Source organism: Colletotrichum destructivum, chromosome 2 (assembly GCF_034447905.1).
Source record: "Colletotrichum destructivum chromosome 2, complete sequence".
NCBI lineage: Eukaryota > Fungi > Ascomycota > Sordariomycetes > Glomerellales > Glomerellaceae > Colletotrichum > Colletotrichum destructivum.
Genome location: NC_085897.1, coordinates 3,892,960 through 3,913,442, shown reverse-complemented (window position 1 = coordinate 3,913,442; position 20,483 = coordinate 3,892,960). Strand labels below are relative to the sequence as shown.

Below are 20,483 nucleotides of genomic sequence, written 5' to 3'. Positions count from 1 at the left end.
GAAGGTTGCGGGAATAAGAAGAGAGAGAGAGAGGGAGAGCCTGTATGACGGGACAGGCCGCTAAAACAACCCCAAAAAGTGTTCTGCACCCCGGTAAGTCACAGTATGAATGCAATGAAACAGATCAAAGATTGAGCATTCTGTAGTGCATTCAAGCGGCTCGGGCAAGTCCAGCAAGGCAGGGTAGACGGAGATGCCGCTCGTCGGTATGGAGCTTATGTGTCTCGCCCAGCTAGAGAGGAAGGAGAAAGACGACGTGGATCGGCAGCAGCATACCGGGACATCAGCAATACCCGTGCAGTGTGTTGAGAGCAGCAACACCCGTTCATCATTCCAGGTCGTCGTGGTAGATGATGTCTCTCTTGTAAGTGAAATATGGCCGTTTTCCCCTCCTACTCTCTCGGGTTTTATGAGCCTCGAAGGTGGTCTCTGCCTCCTGAGCCTCCAAGGGTTCAGCACGCCCTCCCCTCCCAACAGCCTGGTTCGGCATGAGCCCGGTGTATTGGTGACTCTTCTCTTTGTGTGGCGTGGATGATTACATCACTCCTGTCTTTTTGTTCGTTCATGTATTCTTGTTGCAGCAGGCCACGGTCTGCAGTTGACTTCCCATTCTCGGCTATGTTTGGCCGGGTAGCATTGCTGCCAGCCCCATTTCTAGTCCCACGAGTCCCAATCTTCATGGATCCTGTCAGATGTCGCGACCTGTTGGCCACCCACGTTCAACCAACCACCTCCCGAGTCTTCCTGTCACTTCCACCGAGACTACATGGACATTGCGCTACCTTAAGCTACCGCTCATCGCCGATGGCACTGTCAGTCCATCTCGCAATGGCCAGTGGCCTGACCAGGTGATCCTGGTTGGCTCATCCGACAGCATCGAATGACCGAGAGCGATATCGCCATCCTTTAAGTGATGAACTTGATATAAACCTGTCTGCCTCTGGCTTTGGACCAGAAGTATGTTCCGTCCCGGACAAAAACAAACGCACTAAATATCATTTTATCAACCCAATAATCGTACCAACATCAGATCGTATCTCTCCTTTCAGATTTAGCCATCTCCCACCGACTCAGTCATGACTGACATCAGAACAAAGGGGCTGTCGCAGCCCGTCGACGTCGCTGAATATCTCTTCCGGAGACTCCACGAAGTTGGGATCCGCTCAGTTCACGGTCTTCCCGGCGACTTCAACCTCGTTGCTCTCGATTATCTCCCTGGGTGCGGTCTGAAGTGGGTTGGCAACGTCAACGAGCTCAATGCCGGTGAGCCCCCAAATAATCCTACCCAATAACCGCCATGGTTCACATCATACTGATACTTTTGCTAGGCTATGCTGCCGATGGTTACGCTCGTGTCAAGGGCATGTCAGCCATCATCACCACTTTCGGTGTTGGCGAGCTTTCGGCCATCAACGCCCTTGCCGGCGCCTACTCAGAACACATTCCCGTTATCCACATTGTCGGATGCCCGTCCACCGTCTCACAAAAGAATGACATGCTCTTGCATCACACTCTTGGCAACGGAGACTTCAACGTTTTCTCCAACATGAGCTCTCAGATCTCGTGCGATGTTGCCCGTCTCAACAATCCAGCTGAAATCGCCAACCAGATCGACCATGCTCTCAGAGAATGCTGGATCCGCAGTCGTCCTGTTTATATGATGCTTCCTACCGACATGGTCCAGAGGAAGGTGGAGGGCGAAAGACTGCAGACGCCCATCGACCTGGAAGAAGCAATCAATGATCCCGACAGAGAGGACTACGTTGTTGATGTCATTCTCAGGACGCTCCACGCCGCAAAGAAGCCCATCATGCTCATCGACGCTTGTGCCATCCGTCACCGCGTTCTGCCCGAGGTTCATGCACTCCTTGACAAGACCAAGATTCCTGTTTTCGTCACTCCCATGGGCAAGGGTGCCGTAAACGAGACACACCCCAGTTATGGCGGTGTCTACGCCGGGACCGCCTCGCAACCCGACGTTGCTGAGCGTGTAGAGTCTTCGGACTTGATTCTATCCGTCGGTGGTCTCAAGGTGATTTCACGATGCTAGCTTGAGTAATACACTCGTCTCTAACCGTATCACAGAGCGACTTCAACACGGCTGGATTCTCCTACCGGACATCACAACTCAACACCATTGACTTCCACAGCACGCAAACCAGGGTCCGCTACTCCGAATACCCCGGCATCACCATGCGGGGTGTCCTACGCAAGGTTATCGCTCGCCTTGACCCGGGCCAACTAAGTATTACCGCATCGACGGGGGTGATCAAGAGGGTGCCCAGCCCGAATTCGGATCCCTCACAAACCATCACTCAAGCCTATCTGTGGCTGAGGGTTGGCAACTACCTCCGCGAGAACGACATTGTGGTCACCGAGACCGGCACGGCAAACTTTGGCATCTGGGACACCAAGTTCCCCGCTGGTGTCACAGCTTTGAGCCAAGTATTATGGGGAAGCATCGGCTGGTCTGTCGGCGCAGCTCAAGGTGCTGCGCTTGCTGCCAAGGATGCAGACCAGGATCGGAGAACCATTCTCTTTGTGGGCGATGGCTCGTTCCAGCTCACGGCACAGGAGGTCACCACGATGATTCGCCACGGCTTGAACACAACAATGTAAGTCTAGGTCATCCCTCCCGCTTCCGCGTATCTACCCTGTATACTTACACTTGACTTCAGTTTCGTTATTTGCAACGACGGATATACCATTGAGCGTTTCATCCATGGAATGGAGGCCGAATATAACGACATCGTCCAGTGGCAGTACAAAGAGCTCGCGACCGTTTTCGGAGGCACTGACAAGACAGTCAAGAAGTTTATCGTCAAGACCAAGGATGAGCTGGAGAGGCTCCTGACCGACAACGACTTCAACAACCCCACGACGCTGCAGTTTGTCGAGCTCTATCTTCCCAAGGAGGATGCCCCAAGGGCACTCATCATGACTGCTGAGGCTAGTGCAAGGAACAATGCGAGGGCCGAGTAAGGTGAATGGCAAATACATGTGGACTAAGAAAGGGTATTCGGAAGTCATGAGCTGGTGCAAAGGTTGACAACGGTTACTGTAGTAGACGCAGGCCAATGTCTGCTTGTCTCCAATTGAGCGTCATATGGACACAGACTCCGAGAATGTGTGCATGTTGCAGACATAATCCGCCCGACCTGGTTGGTGTAAGAGAGTATCGTCCAAACATCACATCTTCTGCTCTTGAACTAAGCTCCCTCCACGTATGGTCTCGCCAAGCCATCGCACTAGGCGTGGTTGCGACAGGTGATCAGAATGTATGAATCATAAATTGATGTCCAACCATTATTTCACTTGCGCTGGAGTACTTTTGTAACCCGAGGAAGCCGTCCACTCGGATACCGCGGATTTTGCGGAATGTGCCCTTGAGCTAAACGGGTTCGTGGTTGATGTTTCTTCTCCAACCCGTGTGCAGAGCAATTGGTCGGTGCAATGGTAGATCAGACGAAATTGATGCTCACCTATCATCCATCTGTTCTGTGGGCAAATCCCATCTTGGTGAGGTTTCATTTACTTCAGAGCAGTCATTTCCTACTTTTTTTGGCAAGTACGAGCTGGCATCTCTGGTACAGGGGTCCGGGTCCGGGTCCGGATCCTTACTTTTCATATCCTTCCACCCCGGTCAGAGCGGTGTAGCACGTTTTGCCCTTTCCGCATCGCAACCCGCTTTTTCCCATCACCATCCACCGTCTGGTTTCTACTCACCTACCTTACGTGAGCTCCGTTTAAGTACTGATACAGATTTGTACATCTACATTCATTCCATTCAACGTCATATAGCTCACTCCTTCCTTATCGAAATGTCGGACTCCAAGAGGAAGCAGCCCGGCTCGGGAGGCGGCAACATGCACCCGGCAAAAAGAAGCAAGGTCCGTTACGTACCAGAGTGGACGAAACGCCATATTGCAATGGATCAAGTGAGTAGTTTCTCGACTAACCAGTAAAGCAAAGGGCGGAAAGGGTGCAGGTGCATGGCAGACGCCTCAGCACAAGGCCAAGGTTGCCAGTCTCCAAGACAAGGGCGTCACCCTCGGAGTTGGAGACAAGGGCATCTGGGTCACATTCGCACGAGGCATGGACGGGAAAGCAATCAGCGAGTTTAATATGCTCTGCGATGAGGTTTGTTTCTTCGGCGCCACTTTGACACTTTTACTCACCAACGTACCTGTCTCTGTAGTATGGTAAGACGCTGTATGGTGTTGTCCCTCCTGGCGAAGAGATCGAGTCAGACGACGATGACGAGGACATCGAGGCTTCCATCAAGAAGGAGCTTGAAGGTATCACTGCCGACAACAAAACCAGGTCCAAGCGCAGTTTCAAAGCTATCAAGGCCGGCATTGAATGTGTCTTCTTCATGAAGACGAGAGATCCCGTTGACCCCGTGGAGCTCTGCCGCCGGATATGCCAAGATGCCAGCCTTTGCACAGACTTGAAGGAGCGGAAAACCAAATACATCAACCGCCTGACGCCAGTGACTTTCGTCGACAAGGCATCCGAGAACGGCGTGGCGAGAGTGGCCAGAAAGGCCTTGGCAGCCCACTTTGAGTTGACGGTGGATGACACTTCCAAGGTCGCCGGTAACGAGGATAAGGAGGTTCCGGGTGAAGCGGGGTCCGAGAAGGAGGACACCGTGGCAGAAGGGCCGAGGAAGGATGAGAGGCCCGCATTCACGGTCAGTCTGGTGGCGCCGATTTTCCGGGCCGAGATTGTGTTGACATGTCGACAGTACGCCATCCGGCCTTCGATACGCAGCAACACCTCACTTGATCGCGACGAACTCATCAAGCAAATCGCCAAGACCGTCAATCCACGACACAAAGTCAACCTGACCAATCCCGACAAGGTCGTGCTCGTCGACGTATTTCAGGTAAGTGACTTGCTTGTGTTTTAGATGAGTCTCGCCAACCGTTTACTAACCGATTTGGCAGAGTTTCTGCGGGATGAGTGTCATCGAGAGTAGTGACTGGGACGGGCTGAAGAAACTCAACGTCAACGAGCTCTACAAAGCATCTCCTGGGGCGAAACCAAAGGATGTTGCAACGAAAGAGCCGAAGGAGAAGGCGGCATGAATGGGTATGCCGTGGCACATCACTCACTGGTGCCCATGAAGGGTACAGTCTGTTGCCTCGCAGTACTTTGGCCGGAAAAGATAGCTGGTGCAACGTTTCTAGTGGATAGAAACCCAAGTACACAGGCAGCCAAGGACAGACAACCTAGTTAAACTGGAATTGCGGAACACATGATGACGACTGCGACGCCCGCAGAAGTGGCACCCACGGCTTCATCCCGCCAATCTTGATTTCAACTCACCGAGGGGTCAAGCGGCTAGGTTAATTTTCCACAGACGCGAGGTCGATGCAGCGATTAAGCCTATTGCATCAGCTGCTTTGACGCATATATACCATCGACGTTTAAGGTTGCGATTGGCCAACTCGTCGGTGCAGTTTGGGGGAAGCTCGCCGAGTCGAGCCCATTCCGCGTCTGCGGAAGCGACACGGGATCGGAGATTATTTCAAGCCACTCGGAAATACAGCGCTGAAACTGGCCAGGGAAGCAGACGATGCCAGGCTGCTGGCACCGGACGTATCCGAATGTATGGGAACGGCGTTGGGCGAGACGGACCAAGTCTCAGTGCCACCCCTCCCCATGCTTTCCATTCCCTCCTTCTGTTCCATCCTTTCTCTTTGGCAAGCTGCAAGCCCGTTGTTTCTCTTGCGTGTCTCTGAGGCGAAGTCGGATGCGAGGAGCTGACCAGTTGCTCTCAAGGTCATGTGCATTACGTAACATAGTAAGTCAAAAGCTGCGCAACAGAGGGGAGGGCTTATTAGGTTCGCGTCCCAACGGTGTCTCCAAAGTTCCCAAGATGAACCAGGGTCCGTAGTGAGAGCGGGGTGCAAGCGCACCTAGGTCGTTCCAAAGGGACTAAGCCTTATTTGTATAAATTTGACGAGTCTCCAGGATAGCTAGCAGCTTCCGAGCTTCTAGTCAGCTTCTTCCCATGCAACTAGGTCGGAGGCGCTTTTCAAGGATCGAGTTGGAGGAGCTGAGATTGGACGCAACTGCGACTCTTAATGCATGCAAATCCCAGACCCTTAGCAGTGAAGGGATACATCTCGTAAATGGATTTAAACATGGATATGAACCTGCGTGGCTGAATACTACCTGTATGTAGGTTGAAGGATGCTTGACGCATCCTAGCCATCCCGCCCCGCTTCATGAATCGTTGCGTTATGGTGTTTTGATGTTGAGAGTTTTTGCTGTATAGTAGAATCCTGCTGCTTGCGTGCTTGGACTCTAGTCGTTAGGGCCAAGCAGAAGCAGGGTCATACATACATCATAGTATTCGAACATTCAACGTGCTTGCTTCCAGATGCCGGAGGCGGTAGATGTACAGAGTACGGCTAGTCAATCGCCAATTATACCGGAAGATGATCAGCAAGGTATGTACATCGTAGGTACCTCATTCGTAGGCAGGGAAGTGGTGGGTCTGGGCTCGGTCGGTGGGTTACCAGGGTAGACGCCTGTGTCCGACCATCCTCGCTTGACGGTGTCCAATCACCAAATTCCCGGCTCGCTTCTTAACGCATGGCGTGGCTTGGAGGGGGGGCTAGGCGGCTAGGTCGAATACCCCCAACGATACTAGTGGAGGTTGCCTCCATGCCATTCATTCCATTCTTCCATCTTATCCTTATGATGGGTTGGCGGGATTGTACCTAGGATCTCCAACATTACTTCGAGATGCCACCCAGTGCCGCTTTTAGGCTTCCGCTTTGCAGCGCAAAGCTTCGGATACCGAGCTACAACTCATCCACCATGGGTATGCCGTACAGACATACATCTATCAGTGCGTCTGAGCATCACTTAAATCCTACTCATGCGGATATGGAGATCCCCGGCAGCACGATGGGTCTGATTCTTCCCAGTCCTTCTTAAAAGGGCACTGTCTTATGCGGCCTCGCTTGAGTTGACCACAAGTGGCACGCATTCCGTAACCTATTGGCATATTGCATCTCGAAAGACCCCCTTTGCCCCATCTCATCCTCCCATATCTCGTTTCTCACACATTCTCGGTCTCTGTCCGTCGGGCTTCTGAAATCGACATCGACCGTCTGATCGGGCTCAACGCCGAGCTCGTGCTTGCCTTTCCCGAAGGAAGGAGGAAGGGATGGAAGATGTGTGGGCGTATAGTGTACGGGGAATCTTACAGGCATATTTTTGCACATGCGCGCGCAACTTTACCCGCTTTCTGCGATGCATCAGACGAGCAACCCAACATGTATTCTGCCATGAGGGCACATGGGCATTCCTTAGCGTTGTCTCTCTCGCTTATTCCTCTCACGCTCATTGAGCGCCCCTTCCCCTTCTTCCCCAGCGTTTCTTGCGAAGACGTCTCCTCGCCCGTCATCGCCGAACCCGTCGACTAGCCGGCTAACATCCTGCTCGCCTGTTGCGCCTTCCCATTAGCCACTCTTCTCGTTGGCGTACTCTCCCAAGATCCTCGCTTGCCCTAATGGGACAAGGCCACCCCTCACTCACGTCTTCACCTCATGCCTTAGACTGCCACTACTACTCTCTTGCGGTCTAGCCTACCTGGATATTCATATCTGCTCATACAGGAACGTTCTTAGACCAGCCAAAACGAATCCTCGCTACCGCCACGATTCTATGCTGCGACAACAACCAGCTAGTCCTGCTCCCCGAACAGGGACTGTTTGGTATGCAGCCGCAACATTAACAGCCCACCACCCTTAGTACCTCAATGTGCCTCGCTTTGTTCGCCTAGTTAAACGTGCCCGAGTCCCTGACCGCCCTTACCCCCCGTTCTACCATTGACTCGCCAGTTCTTTTACTTGTTTCCTTGCCTGTCTTCTTGTCCCTGCCCCTCTTATAAGCCTAGTCCAGCGTTAGCATCGTTCCCACCGTGTTTCGGCCCCCAAAGAGTGGTGGACAGTCTCACAGTCCTACTTGCTTCGCTTGTCCGCTCCCTGACTCCTTCTCGCTAGGCATCTGTTGCCATTGGACCACTCTCTTGACATTCTTGGCGCAACGACGTCCGAAAACCCCGGCCGGATCTGTCTGTGTCTTCATGCTCATCGCTATCGTCTCCATCCCGGCAACATCCTCGTTTTGGGATCGGCAAAGGGGCTCGCTATATCTAGCTACTGGCACCCGTCCCCTTCCACATGGCTTCTGGTCAGTGTCACCATAATCATACCTCGACTTCACCTTGCATACCAATCGCCTGCGAGAACGTTCCGCAGACCTGCAACATCCCGTCCGCCACACATCGACCTTCCGTAGGGCAGAAACCGTGCCACACTCCAACCTCGGCGACGTCCATGTGCGCACCGCCCCCAGTAAAGCCAATACAGGCTGTTATAAGCCGATTAGTACCCCAGGCAACCGTACAGCAAGTTCAGGTAATGCCTCCGGTCCATTGCCAGCGCGTCTATGGAGTCAAGGTCTCCAACGGAACGAGCCTTGTTCTCGTCGTCCCTCCGCCGCCCATGGTCAGGCTCCTTCGATCTGAACGCGCCTCCGTCATATCGGAGGCAGCCGTCTTGAAATGGCTTGCTGGCAAGACTGTCGAGCAGCCTCTTCTCCAGGAGCGAACCCCCGAACCAGACGACCTGCTTGAGATGTCGTCGGATTTGGTCAGATGGGGGAAAGGGGCCGGAAGTACCATCGATGACGCGGCGAAGGAGCTATGTGCTCTACTACCTACACTCATTACACATACGGCGGCAACAAATGAGTTGGGCCTCGAATACAATCTTCTTAGACCGACGCAAGGCATCCCGATATCCGAACTTAACCCGCCACTCTCCCCCTCAGAGCGTAGGACAATTGATTATCAAACCGGGCAGCTGTATAGGAAGCTATGCAAGCATGTATCCCCAACCGGTCGGTTTGGCCCTGCCTTTGCCGTTCTCCCTTCAGCTGCGTCACCATCCGCGGCAGACCCGACGAAGCCGGCGAGACGAGACGTGAACGCGAGGCTGCTGGAATCCAGAGGGGTTCAGTCCTGGGCCATGGCCTTCCACTCCATGTTGGAAGCTGTCCTTCGAGATGGAGAGGATATGCAGGTTATGCTGGGGTACGGCACTATTCGCCGGCACTTCAAGCGCTTCGAATACACACTCAACGGGATTAAGACACCTCGACTTGTGGCCGTTGACGTCGGGAAGGACATCAACACACTCGCCCTGAGGTCGCGTCGACGAGTCACCCCATCTCTTGCACAAAGCAACACAAGGTTCCCTCTGACAGACCCCCTTCGAGGCAATGGTGGCGATGAGGAAAGCGAAGAGGACCCTGACCAAGAGGTGGAGTCAGGATCAGAAGATGCCGCAACCCTTACTGCCTGTCACCAGAACGAAGTTATCATGGCCGGAATGAAAGACTGGAGCAATTTCATCTTTGGTGATCCTTTATTCGCGCTCAACTTCGGTCGCGACCCGAGCAGTGAATTCCTTGCGGGTTTCGGCGGCGACGGGAGAGTTCAAGACACCACCAAGCCTGTGTTTTCCTCGGACATGGTCGAGGACAAGGAGAGTGCTCACATCCGTCTTCTCCTATACGATTGCTACCACACTGTTACCCATATCGCCAGAGGATACTTTCGACCACAAAAGGATAGCCACGGGCGTGAGCTAGAGGCTCGGAAGAGGCTTAACACCATACTAGCACAGTTGGACGCCCTAGACGATAATGGTATTCGAAGAGGGAGAAGATCAAGCGGCGAGTTAAGCCCGGCGAAACGATCCAAGAGCGGTGCCGAGGACGACTAAACCATTAGCTATATGTTGGTTGGCTGCATGAAGATAATGTAGCAGGTGAAACTTCTCATGACATACTTAGTTGGAATATGTATAAACTTGTTGAGTCTTCTCCATCCCCCCCCCCCCCCCCCCCCCCTTTTTTTTTTTTGGTGGAAGCCTGGCGTACGGCTGCTAGTTTCTTTCTGGGAGATCTCGAAGATTACACTGTCTTTTGAGTATGTGCGGGGCGACACATAATAAAGTCTTCGGCTCACTTGACTTTTCATTTCTCATTGCTTCCAGTGTCGTTGTCGTCCTCGTCTCGCGGGAGCTGCAGTCCCATCATGCCTAGGATGTTGCCAGTAGGGCCTGGCATGCCTGCTTGTCCCTTGAAGCTTTCAAGAAGGTTCTTCGCCAGGTTGTAATCAATGTCAACTTCTCCGTTGTCGCCATCGTCCTCATCTTCGTCGTCGGTAGCCACATGGTCAGCTGTCGCCGACATGTTCCTCGAGCCAACAGGGGCCTTCTCCTTGCCTTTGCCCTTGTCCTCAAGCGTAGAAACCTTGTTCCGCGGCTGGCTCAACCTAAGAGCGCCGTGTGCATTGAGCTCTGCTTCCAGCTGAGAAGCTAGCTTCTGGAGCTCTTCATCGTCGGGTTCCTCCTCCATGTGCTCTCCCAGCCCTGGTTGTATGGTATTGTTTGCTGTTGCAGCCGACTCACTTGATGTTGATGTGGTACCAGGCTCGGCCGGTGCCAATCCCATCATCTCCCTCATCATTCGAGAGAACTCTACCTCGTCAAAGCTGACCGCCTTGTCCTCTTCGTCGTCGCCGTTGCTCTCATCATCGTCATCATCATCGTCCATGTCCATCTCGTCGACCTCGGCGCCATCGAGTCCTGCGCTTTCGTCGTTCAAAAAGGCCTCAAACCGAGAAACAATCTTCCGCAGGTCTGCCTGCGTCGCAGCATCCCCAAATCCAGACTTCGGCCGGCTGCAATTTTCATTCTTACGTCGTCCCGACAGCTCATTTTCGAAATCCTCGTAGTTGATATCCATCCACGACTCGTCGTCTTCTCGAAAAGCATCTTTCCATGTTCGAATGTCTTCATCCGCAGGAAGCACCGAGTCCCCATCCTCTTTGAGATCCTCGACAATGATACCTGCCTCTCGTGCATGGCGACTGTCGATTTTGCCAATGTTGTTCATCATGATTTCAAATCCGCACGTGAGTTTCATGCCGATTTCCAGGCGCTTTAGTTCCGTGCCCTTTGCTTGCTGAATCAGACCAGCCCATGGGACAGGAGGATCGAACCTCTGGGATATGAGCTGAGCAAACAACACCCGGGTGAATTTCACACTTAGCGTGACAAGATCTTTCGGAGGAAATTGAAGATCATTGACTCGAGACAAAAGTGCCCTCAGGTCCAAAGCATCACGAAGATAGAATGATTCCACAGCCGGAGCGACAGCCTTGGGGCTCAGGTGGAGAACGTGAGCCAGTCTTCGAGGGACTGTGACGAGAGAGTGGTGCAAAGAGTTCTGAATCTGACCAGGATACTTTTCGAGGCGATAGAATGCCTCAGCCTCGATTAGATCTGAGAGAACCAGCGAGTCGGCGGCAGTTTTGATGATGCGCACGGCATCCGGCAACGTCAGTAGCATCGACTTTGAGCCTGACTCAGATGGTTGCGGGATGATACGAAGGCGGCCGTTGTTAATCCAGACGCGATTGAAGTCCGTCTCTGGGCTCAACCATCTTGGAAGAACATTGGCTGCTTCTATCAGTAGGAACTCTCCATCTACGTCGAATACGCGCACCCAGGCAGTTGGGTGGGTTTTGGAGAGTTCTCTGAGGACGTAGACTATCAACCATTCGTCTTCGATGGCGTCTGCGTAGTCGGTTGTCCCTTGTAGGAAGGTTAGGCCTAGTCAAACGTCAGCCATGGATCGAAGCTTTCTTCTTTTCGTCTTTTGGCATGCTCAAGTCAGACCTTCGGAGGTAACCACATCAAGTGTGAGAGAGCCCTTTTGCCAAATGTAGTCCGCTGTTAGGCGGTTTGTGAGCTCCAAGGCCGATTTGCGCAAGTCTTCAAGACGAGAGAGATGTTTTCTCTGGTCACTCTGGGCGTTGGAGTCGATTAGGAAAATGCAATACCGAACACAGTTTTCCGACAGTATTTGAGTGTTGTTGACGTCAGCGTCGTCGTCACCGTTACTCGTTGGTCGCCCTTGCTGCGGCCCAGCCATGGTTGGTGGATGATTCAGATGCTTTGTCTCTCTGTCGTCGATTCGGTCCTACATAAGCGACAGTTGTGGGACTGAATATAATCAAGCGGTCGTGTCTGATAGTCGTCACTCTCTTTCTTAGTCGTTGGGAAGGATGGGTCCGCTTAGAGCCGCAAAAAGCTGCGGTCGTTGGCGACGTGAGAGTGGAGTGCTTAAGTCGCCGCCCAATGGCCCAGACCCGATGTTTTCGCTTTTACATGGTCTGAGATACGTAGTCAAGGCGTTCCCTAGTGAGATCGATACCTAATTCTCGGTACAAGTGAGCTAATACCTGGCGGAGTCCTGGAACCGCCCATGCCCTTTGCTTTTGGCCCAGGCAGGAACGAAAGGGGCCCAAGGATTTGGGGAAGGAGACCTTGCTTGCAGTTGCTCCAGACGAGCAATTACTTGCCCCGCTTGTGTGCCACTGGGGTACATTCGTTGTTTAGGTAGTGAGCTTATCCGGACATTCTAACTGACACAGCACTGTGCGCGTTAAGTGTTCGGTTCCCGGAGCAAGCCCCACCACGGAAATTCGTAACGTCGCGTATCCCTGTCTTACAGCGCGTCGCACGAAGTCGTTCCGCCCAAGGAACCTCATGTTGATGACCCTTTGCGCCCATCATCTTCGACGCCTATTTCGACACATCATCGCCACATCCGAGGCGAGCGCGACGACCCAGTCGCAAACTCCACGCATAAAGGCCATGGCTTCTGTCAAAAGGCCCCGCGCTGTCTTGGAAGCAGCCGGCGCAGGCGACGAGGTACTGGACGTCCAGCACGCAAGATCGCATCTTAGCCAAGACGCATCCGTAAGTGACATCCTGAAAAGACGTCACAAGTCTAAACTTGGAATCGGCTCGAATTGCTAAAGTCTTCGTTACCTTCAGTCAAAAAGAGTCCGATTGTCGAATACAACGCAGCCGAAGCAGCAAGCAGCTGCTCCGAGAGAGGAAACATCCAGCTCAGATAGTGAGGTAGACGAAGACGAAGACGATGGTGGAGAAAGACCCGGCCGCGAATCCCCGCCCCGCACACAATACGAGATTGCCCGCGACGATGGCTTCAGGCATTTGCAATACGAGGATCAAGACGACCGACGTGCCACACAGAAAATCAAGAGCCGCCCTCAACGCATCGGCGATAACCATGCTGCCGAGAACGGTATTATCGAGAGTGTCGAATGTGTCAACTTTATGTGCCACGAGCGGCTCTATGTCGAACTGGGACCCCTTATCAATTTCATCGTTGGCGAGAACGGCAGCGGCAAGAGTGCCGTTCTTACAGCTCTCACCTTGTGCCTTGGCGGCAAGGCTAGTTCCACCAACAGAGGTGGAAGTTTGAAGAGTTTCATCAAGGAAGGCCAAGTCAACTCCGTCATAGTCGTCAAGATCAAGAACCAAGGCATCGATGCCTATCAACACGACCTCTATGGCGACACTATCACCGTCGAGCGCCACTTCTCCAGGGCTGGTGCCAGTGGTTTCAAGCTCAAAAGCGTGACAGGCAGGATTGTTTCCACCAAGAAGGCCGATGTCGACGAGATATCCGAATATTGGGCACTGCAAGTGGACAATCCACTCAACGTACTATCGCAGGACAACGCTCGGCAGTTTCTGAATTCGTCATCGCCATCCATGAAGTACAAGTTCTTCGTCCGTGGCGTGCAGCTGGAACAGCTCGACAACGACTACAAGCTGCTTACAGAAATCCTTGAAAGTCACGAGGCGAAGCTACCGAGTCTGGAGGAGCACGTTCGCCGGGCCAAGAGGGAGCATGTCGAAGCACAGAAGCTCAAGGATATTGCCCAAAGGAATGAGGAGATGAGGAAGACGTATCGACGTCTTCGAAACCAGCTATACTGGTCCCAAGTGACCGAGCAAGAGGATGCATTGTCGAAATGCAACAGCGAAATTACCGCTCTGGACGAGGAGATCCGCCATGCCGCAGTGAACATCGAGCAGACAACACAAGCTTTGGCTGAACGCGACGAGCAACTAGAGCGTGCCAAGGCAGCCGTGGACAACGAGTCCCATGAAGTTGGCTCGATTCAGGAGAGTATTGAAGCCGCTGATGGAGCGTACCAGGATGCTAAGAAGGCCGTTACCGACATACACCATCAGCTCAGAGATGTCCAGCAACGCCTGAAAAATGCCGGGCAAGGGATGGCAGAGTTCGAGAGCAAAATTCAAGCAGAGGAGCAGCGCCTGGGCGCCGGAGCTGGTAGTGCTCGCCAGGAGCAGGAGACTCTGCTGAACGAAGCCAAGTCAGAAGAAATTTCGATCAAGGAACAGATGGCCGAAGAGAACGATAGGCTGCCTCAGCTCAGAGCCGACTTGACTGAAGCCCAAAGAGCCGCGGAAGAAAGAAAGGTCGAGTTCGATAGAAAGAAGATGGAAATCTCCTCGGCCGAGGGCCGTTTGCGCAACCTCGAGCAGAACAGGGGATCACTCTGGGCTGCCTACGACAAGAAGATTCCACTCCTCCTCCAGGCTATCGAAAGGGATAATGGTTTCCAAGAGAAGCCTGTTGGTCCAATCGGGGCTCACGTGCAACTCACTCAGCCCGAGTGGTCGCCCATCCTGGAGACGGTCTTTGGTGCGACGTTGGATGGCTTCCTCGTGTCCAACAAGACAGACCAACAACGCCTAGCCAGATTGATGCAGCAAGTAAACCTGGGCCGAACCCCTCCTATCATTATCGGTAGACGATTGCCACCCAATATTAAGCTAAGGGAACCGGACCCGGCTTTCGACACGGTTCTCCGCGTGCTCAAGTTCGACAACGATTGGGTTCGCAGTCAGCTCATCGTGGCCCATACCATCGACAAGATTGTCCTGATAAGAGAGAGGGCAAAAGCACAAGATGTTATGATGAGCGATTCGCCGCCGCCGAATGTGCAGGCTTGTATCTCCTTTCACGATGGCGCGGGCAAACGAGGCACTGGCCTTCGCATGGCCCGGTCGGGCGGCGCAGGGTTCAGCCAAAGCCCCATCAGTCCTTTCCCACGTGCACCAAGAATGAAATCAGACGACGAGACGCAAATCAGTCTCGCCAGGGAATCCCTGAGCCATCTCCGAGGAGACCTGCGGTCGATCGAGCTGAAGCGGCGAGAGTTTGACCAAGTGGTTGCGAAATGCAAATCAGCCTTGACGGCTCAAGACCAACAAAACCTGTTACTGGAGCGGCAACTGCTGAGAGTTCAGGGCAGAGTTGAAAGAATCTCGGCCGAGCTCGACCAGTATGAAGGGGCCGATGGCAGACTCATCTCGCTCCGGGAAGAGCTAGAGAAAATCAAGGCCGAGCGAGAGCATCATGGCACTCAGTACGGCGAGATGCGATTACGACAAGATGAGCTCAACAAGGGATGTGAAGCTTGCAAGAGGATGCTTGCGGAGGAAAAGGGGCGATTGAAGGACTTTCAGGCCCATTTGACCAAGCTACAGCTCGCAGTTCAGAAGGCCGAAGATTTGCGGAAGATGGCAGTCTTGGAGAAGAACCGTGCCTTCCAGATCCGTGATGATGCTGTCCTAGAAAAGGAAAGGGCAGAGACGCGACGTGACGAGCAGGCTGAGGTCGTCGCAAACTTCACCCAGCAGGCTATGGAGAAGGCACCACAGCGAGTGTATATTGAGGAGGGCGAAACTTACAAGAGCATCGAAAGCAAGTACGCTATTGTTCACCAGCAGCTGGAGAAAAGAGCGCAGAAACTCGGCGCATCGGACGAGGAGATCAAGGAGCGGGCGGCCAGGGCGGAAGCCGCATACGAAGCTGCACAACAGTTGCACAAGGGACAGCAGGAAGAGCAGGCGGCGGGCAAGCTCAACCTAGAAGACCGGCTAAATCGGTGGCGTCTGTTTCAGCGACATATCTCAGCGCGTGCTCGCATCTGTTTCCAGTACCTCTTGAGTGAGCGTGGATTCAGGGGTAAACTTGCCATTGACCATCCTCAAAGGAGGCTGCAGCTTTTTGTGGAACCGGACGAAACCAGAAAGGGGACTGGTGGTCGAAGCACAAAGACGTTGTCGGGGGGTGAAAAGTCGTTCTCGTCTATTTGCATGCTGTTGGCCATCTGGGAGGCTATGGGATCGCCTCTTCGATGCCTGGACGAGTTTGACGTTTTCATGGATAACGTCAACCGCACCATCAGCACAAACATGCTGGTAAGTATAGTTCTACGCCCTGGCCCGTTTTGTGATTAACAGTCTCTTCACTAGATCACTGCCGCGCGACGCTCAGTGTCACGACAGTATATCATGATTACACCAAACGCGATTGAGGGGCGGGCCACACTCGACAAGGACGTCAAGATCATCCGGTATGCTATAGGTCCTTTTGGCGAAGACCTCTTTAGCGCGTGTCTATTGTATGGATGACTACTAACATGGACCATAGTCTCACTGATCCCCGGCAACGTACTTTAATCTGATGAGCCGAGACAACCTTAGGGGGAGGGTTGTAAAGGGAAGAAGAAAAAAGGCGTATCGGCAAACACGGATGTATCTTAGGGTGGCAGGCGTTTCAGCAATTTACCCTCGAGTCTCGTGGTCATGGGCTGCGGTTGGCCGCGTATTTGGTGGAACGGTTGAGCAGGTTAATGGCGTCCTTGTTATACAATCAAATCTACACAATTAATACATGGATGGGTTGGGGGAAAATCCCTCCACAATATTGTACAGCGGCCCGCAGGTGCCATCGAGTACAGCAGACCTAAAGCCGAAGTCCTTTGCTTCTCAAGACATTGATGCCCGCGCTGGCTGTAAAGCCAACCCACTGTCCGACGGAGCCCAAGACACCGCCAGCGTCCTCGACCTCGTTCAGTCTCCGCCGAAGAAAGTCTCTCGTATCTCGAAAATTGACGGATCTGTCGTTGGTCATGAACAGCTCGCTCGAGGCGTAGATCATGGATAAGCTCGCGCGCTTGGTGTACCATGAAGGGTCAACGGAAGTGTCGCCAGAAAGGAACAAGATCTCGTCTGCCAGTTTGGCCAATTCCCTAATCGAAACTGGCGCATAGCTCGGTTGCGCCATAACAGCCAATGCCTGTCGCATCCATCATCAGTATTGAGGCCAGGATTGAGACTATATGCCTCGGAGTTATGGCAGGCAGGAACGGAGACAGAAGCAAGCGGGAAAGGAGGATTGCGCTACCTCTTGCCACCGATCGATGATGGGCTCATTTTCCAATAACCGCTCCCACGTGAGACGCTCGACTTTCTCCTGAACACCAGTTTGCGAGCTTCCCCCGGGCACCTGACTGCTCTTGGCGGCCAGACCCTCTCTCCTCGTCACGAGGTGGTAGCGGATTAGGCTGAAAGGGCCGTCCGGCAGCACGCTGGTGCTGATGTCGAGGTAGCCGGTGTCCCGAGCGCCGAGAGCGAGGGCCTTGTACGAGAAGCCGTGTTCGGGCACGTGCTTGTAGGCGGCCGACAGAATCGTCTGCTCGTGTGAGTGGAAGGACGGTGTCGAATCCAGGTGGTCGTAAGAATGATAGGGCCGGCTCGGCCGGGGGCTGGCGGAGGCGGTTCTCGGATACTGGCGCAAAGAGCGGAAGGCCACTTCAGCCGCTGAGCGACGTGTAACGAACATTGCGTTCGAAAGTGAGCTGTATGTAGTGCACTTCCAACTAAGAGGAGAGACTTCTTGTCCAGCTTTTCCGACGGTGAAAGGACGACGGCGGCTGACAGTGGTGGTGATGTCCTTGTTCCCCTTCCCCTTCGGTGTAGTTGCTATGCCTCCCCGAATAACCAGTGACAAAGGGTCCAGAAGTAATTCCAATCGCGGATGATCCCGCCTGATTCTTCAATTCGGTTTCGGCCCCTTGCGGGCTTCAAGGACCAACCGGTCCTCCAAAGAGAGGGCTATTTCGTCGGTTGGGGGGTTTTTTTTTTTTTTAGATGAACAACCTGAGGTTGCAATGACGGCCCCACCTACCAACACCTACACCTCGTAGATACTTGCTGACAAGAAAGTAAGGTATTTCTCATGCCTCAAGAGAAGGCGAGGTCAAAATCAGAGGAGACAGGAAACAGGCCACCTGGGCTAATACTGGATGTCGAGGTAGATCATACCACAGAGAATTTCAAAGAGCCATGTATCAAATACACGATGGGTTCGCCCTCTTATAGCGGCAGCACGTTGCCTCGATGAACCTATAGACACAAAAGGCCGCGTTCTTATCACAAACATCAACATCGCGTAGACGTGTGTGCTCCAGCGCAAGAGACCGTGAGAATTGGGCAAGGCAACTCTAACAGATGGTATCACATGGTTTACGTATGCGGGCTCCAGCGCTGCTGATGCGACCTGGGAGCTGCATGATCCCTGAAAATGATAGGTACAACAGAAGATTGCAAAGACCCCCCCCCCGCGGGGTCCATGACATCTACCTTGCGTCCGGGTATGCATATATACGCCTCAGAGCAGGCTGCACTGCTCTAAGTTAGAAAAATAGCTTTTGTGTTGCATTACTCACCATCCGATGGCTTTGTCCAACAGCGATTGGAAACAAACCAAGGTCGACAGCCGCAGTAGCCAGAGCGTGCAATCTGAATGAGCAAACACAACTTCTGAGCCTCTAGGTCTGGGAGGGAAGGTAAAACCGGTTTCGTATGTCTGTTGGCTGAACGATGTGTAAGCCCGATGCATAAGCTGCGAGAAATACCTAGGGATAGATGGTAGCAGAGCGGACAGAAAGAAATTCGACGAGGACGGCGGAATGAGGGTGTTGAAACGGGTCACTTAAGCATCCGAATGTGGTACCGGTAGCTTGCCCGGCGCAACACGCGAGAAATCATGCGGGCGACGGGGCATTATATACGCGCACGTGTATGGCGACGGGTTGTGCGTGTGACTTGGGTACGCTAGTCTGTCCGACCTTCATTCAGCTGAGGTTGAGGAGGTGAGATGGAACACCGCAACAGACGGCAGGAGGTGTTTGTGAAAGGGGGCCAGAAGGGTTCTTGCTCAGGTGGCTATCTGTCCCACCACACCATCACCAGCTGACCAAAACAGGGTCCTCAAGGTTCTTGCCACAATCCATTCACAGAGAGACCAAACAGGAGCTCGCGGCCTCCGGGAGGCCGTGGTTGGTGAGGCCGCCCACTTCCACTGGTACAGATGGGGATAGGGTAGCAGTTGTGACAAAACAACAGCCGCCGAGGCTCTCAAGGTTACGAGCTGCGCAAGGAGTAAGTGCTTAGGATAAGCAGACAGTCTGGAGCATCCGGACCGCCTTGCGGCCCGGTGTTAGCCTCTCATGGGCCTGGTCACTAATACCGCCCGGTCAGGGGGACTCGCGCCTCAATACTTCAAGGCAATTGTCGCCAGTGCCTCGATACCCAAAGCATACTTACTAAAACCTCGAGGTGACTGTATCGGCGTTCCGAGCTGATGCGACCACGGCTTCCATCAAGAAAACCCCAGAAATTTTCGGGATAACCCTGCTTTGCGGCTCTTCAAACAGATGAAGAAGGGGAGATAAGATGCTAAAGGAGTGAGGTGAGGCATGGACGCATCTGCGTAGTCCCTTTTGTAGATGAGCCGAGTGATAACTCGATGGTCCAACATACTGCACGTGCATACCAAACCTGCCATCATGCCATCTCGGCCCGCGTCAACTAATAGTCTGTCTGTCCGACCTACTTATTGTACATGTGTGCGTTCGTGTGGTTCAGGTGCGCAATGATCAAATGCCACTTGGAATTGAACGCCGTAGTCGGGTTAGTTCAACGTTGTGATTCGTTGATGGTGCCAAGTTGAGCTCCGCCATCTGCTGTGCCTATTCACACAATTCTTGCAGCTCGGTCCCACCTGAGAAGCCCCCTTGCGGCCAATCACCATCGAGAACAGGGGGGAGCTACCTGAGGTTCTTGGGGTACAAGGGACTAACTGGGAGCTACGGCGGCAGGAGGTCGAGCAGGCTCCCTTGCCCTTTGTGTTGGGAAGATCGTTGAAGTGGAATCTTAATGCCTCGGATGCACACCACCTAGAAGCCAGGGCTTCTGATTGGCTATAGTAGCACCAACATCGCGTTGCGTTTGTGATAATTCTGATTCTGCCTTGCGTTGCCCTTCAACGATACCCTTCTCCCCCACCTCTCTCACTGTGTATGTGTCTCTGTCTCATTCTCTATTTCTTGCAGACAGTAGCCGACCCGGCCCTTGTCTGCAGCTCAAGGTACTACACCTTCACTGTACTATGTAAAGTAGGTAAATAACATCACATCCAACATGACATCGACTCACTCTCCCATGCGTTGCGCGTTGTTTTGCATCGGCGATTGACATGTTTTAGTTCCCAGCCAACCTCATCACCGTCTACCTCCGTACTATTCATCGTCAACAAGATTGGCAGCACCTGCTTTGCACCTTAGATCAATAGAGCCGTCGGTACGTCGACTCTTTCTGCCTCTGCACACCTTACCTAAGTAGAGG

General features: G+C 53.2%; 7 protein-coding genes across 7 annotated transcripts; 5 read left to right on the top strand and 2 right to left on the bottom strand.

The window, feature by feature from the left end:
* Window positions 1-96: 96 nt before the first annotated feature.
* On the top strand, window positions 97-3,228 carry CDEST_03387 (Putative thiamine pyrophosphate enzyme, TPP-binding, thiamine pyrophosphate enzyme, central). Its single transcript, XM_062919546.1, has 4 exons — window positions 97-1,263; window positions 1,329-2,032; window positions 2,086-2,615; window positions 2,679-3,228. Exons 1-4 carry the CDS (start codon window positions 1,077-1,079, stop codon window positions 2,980-2,982), a joined length of 1,725 nt encoding a protein of 574 aa, XP_062775597.1. The 5' UTR covers window positions 97-1,076; the 3' UTR covers window positions 2,983-3,228.
* A 593-nt stretch (window positions 3,229-3,821) lies between these two features.
* CDEST_03386 (Putative THUMP domain-containing protein) lies at window positions 3,822-5,090 on the top strand (the record flags this gene model as incomplete). Its single annotated transcript, XM_062919545.1, has 5 exons — window positions 3,822-3,890; window positions 3,973-4,140; window positions 4,199-4,693; window positions 4,748-4,888; window positions 4,950-5,090. 5 exons carry the CDS (start codon window positions 3,822-3,824, stop codon window positions 5,088-5,090), a joined length of 1,014 nt encoding a protein of 337 aa, XP_062775596.1.
* A 3,354-nt stretch (window positions 5,091-8,444) lies between these two features.
* On the top strand, window positions 8,445-9,812 carry CDEST_03385 (uncharacterized protein; the record flags this gene model as incomplete). The annotated part of the gene is made up of 1 exon (XM_062919544.1): window positions 8,445-9,812. One exon carries the CDS (start codon window positions 8,445-8,447, stop codon window positions 9,810-9,812), a length of 1,368 nt encoding a protein of 455 aa, XP_062775595.1.
* Window positions 9,813-9,936: 124 nt separating this feature from the next.
* On the bottom strand, window positions 9,937-12,489 carry CDEST_03384 (Putative Ecd family protein). Its single transcript, XM_062919543.1, has 2 exons — window positions 11,775-12,489; window positions 9,937-11,708 (listed from the first exon to the last, which is right to left on the bottom strand). The coding sequence occupies exons 1-2, from the start codon at window positions 12,028-12,030 to the stop codon at window positions 10,066-10,068; spliced, it is 1,899 nt and encodes a 632-aa protein (XP_062775594.1). The 5' UTR covers window positions 12,031-12,489; the 3' UTR covers window positions 9,937-10,065.
* An 11-nt stretch (window positions 12,490-12,500) lies between these two features.
* Window positions 12,501-16,634, top strand: CDEST_03383 (Putative P-loop containing nucleoside triphosphate hydrolase). Its single transcript, XM_062919542.1, has 4 exons — window positions 12,501-12,860; window positions 12,939-16,211; window positions 16,266-16,377; window positions 16,444-16,634. The coding sequence occupies exons 1-4, from the start codon at window positions 12,648-12,650 to the stop codon at window positions 16,470-16,472; spliced, it is 3,627 nt and encodes a 1,208-aa protein (XP_062775593.1). The 5' UTR covers window positions 12,501-12,647; the 3' UTR covers window positions 16,473-16,634.
* Window positions 16,635-16,689: 55 nt separating this feature from the next.
* CDEST_03382 (Putative ubiquinone biosynthesis protein COQ9) lies at window positions 16,690-18,814 on the bottom strand. The gene is made up of 2 exons (XM_062919541.1): window positions 17,200-18,814; window positions 16,690-17,091 (listed from the first exon to the last, which is right to left on the bottom strand). The coding sequence occupies exons 1-2, from the start codon at window positions 17,635-17,637 to the stop codon at window positions 16,759-16,761; spliced, it is 771 nt and encodes a 256-aa protein (XP_062775592.1). The 5' UTR covers window positions 17,638-18,814; the 3' UTR covers window positions 16,690-16,758.
* Window positions 18,815-20,158: 1,344 nt separating this feature from the next.
* CDEST_03381 (uncharacterized protein) lies at window positions 20,159-20,481 on the top strand (the record flags this gene model as incomplete). The annotated part of the gene is made up of 2 exons (XM_062919540.1): window positions 20,159-20,254; window positions 20,344-20,481. 2 exons carry the CDS (start codon window positions 20,159-20,161, stop codon window positions 20,428-20,430), a joined length of 183 nt encoding a protein of 60 aa, XP_062775591.1. The 3' UTR covers window positions 20,431-20,481.
* Window positions 20,482-20,483: the final 2 nt, after the last annotated feature.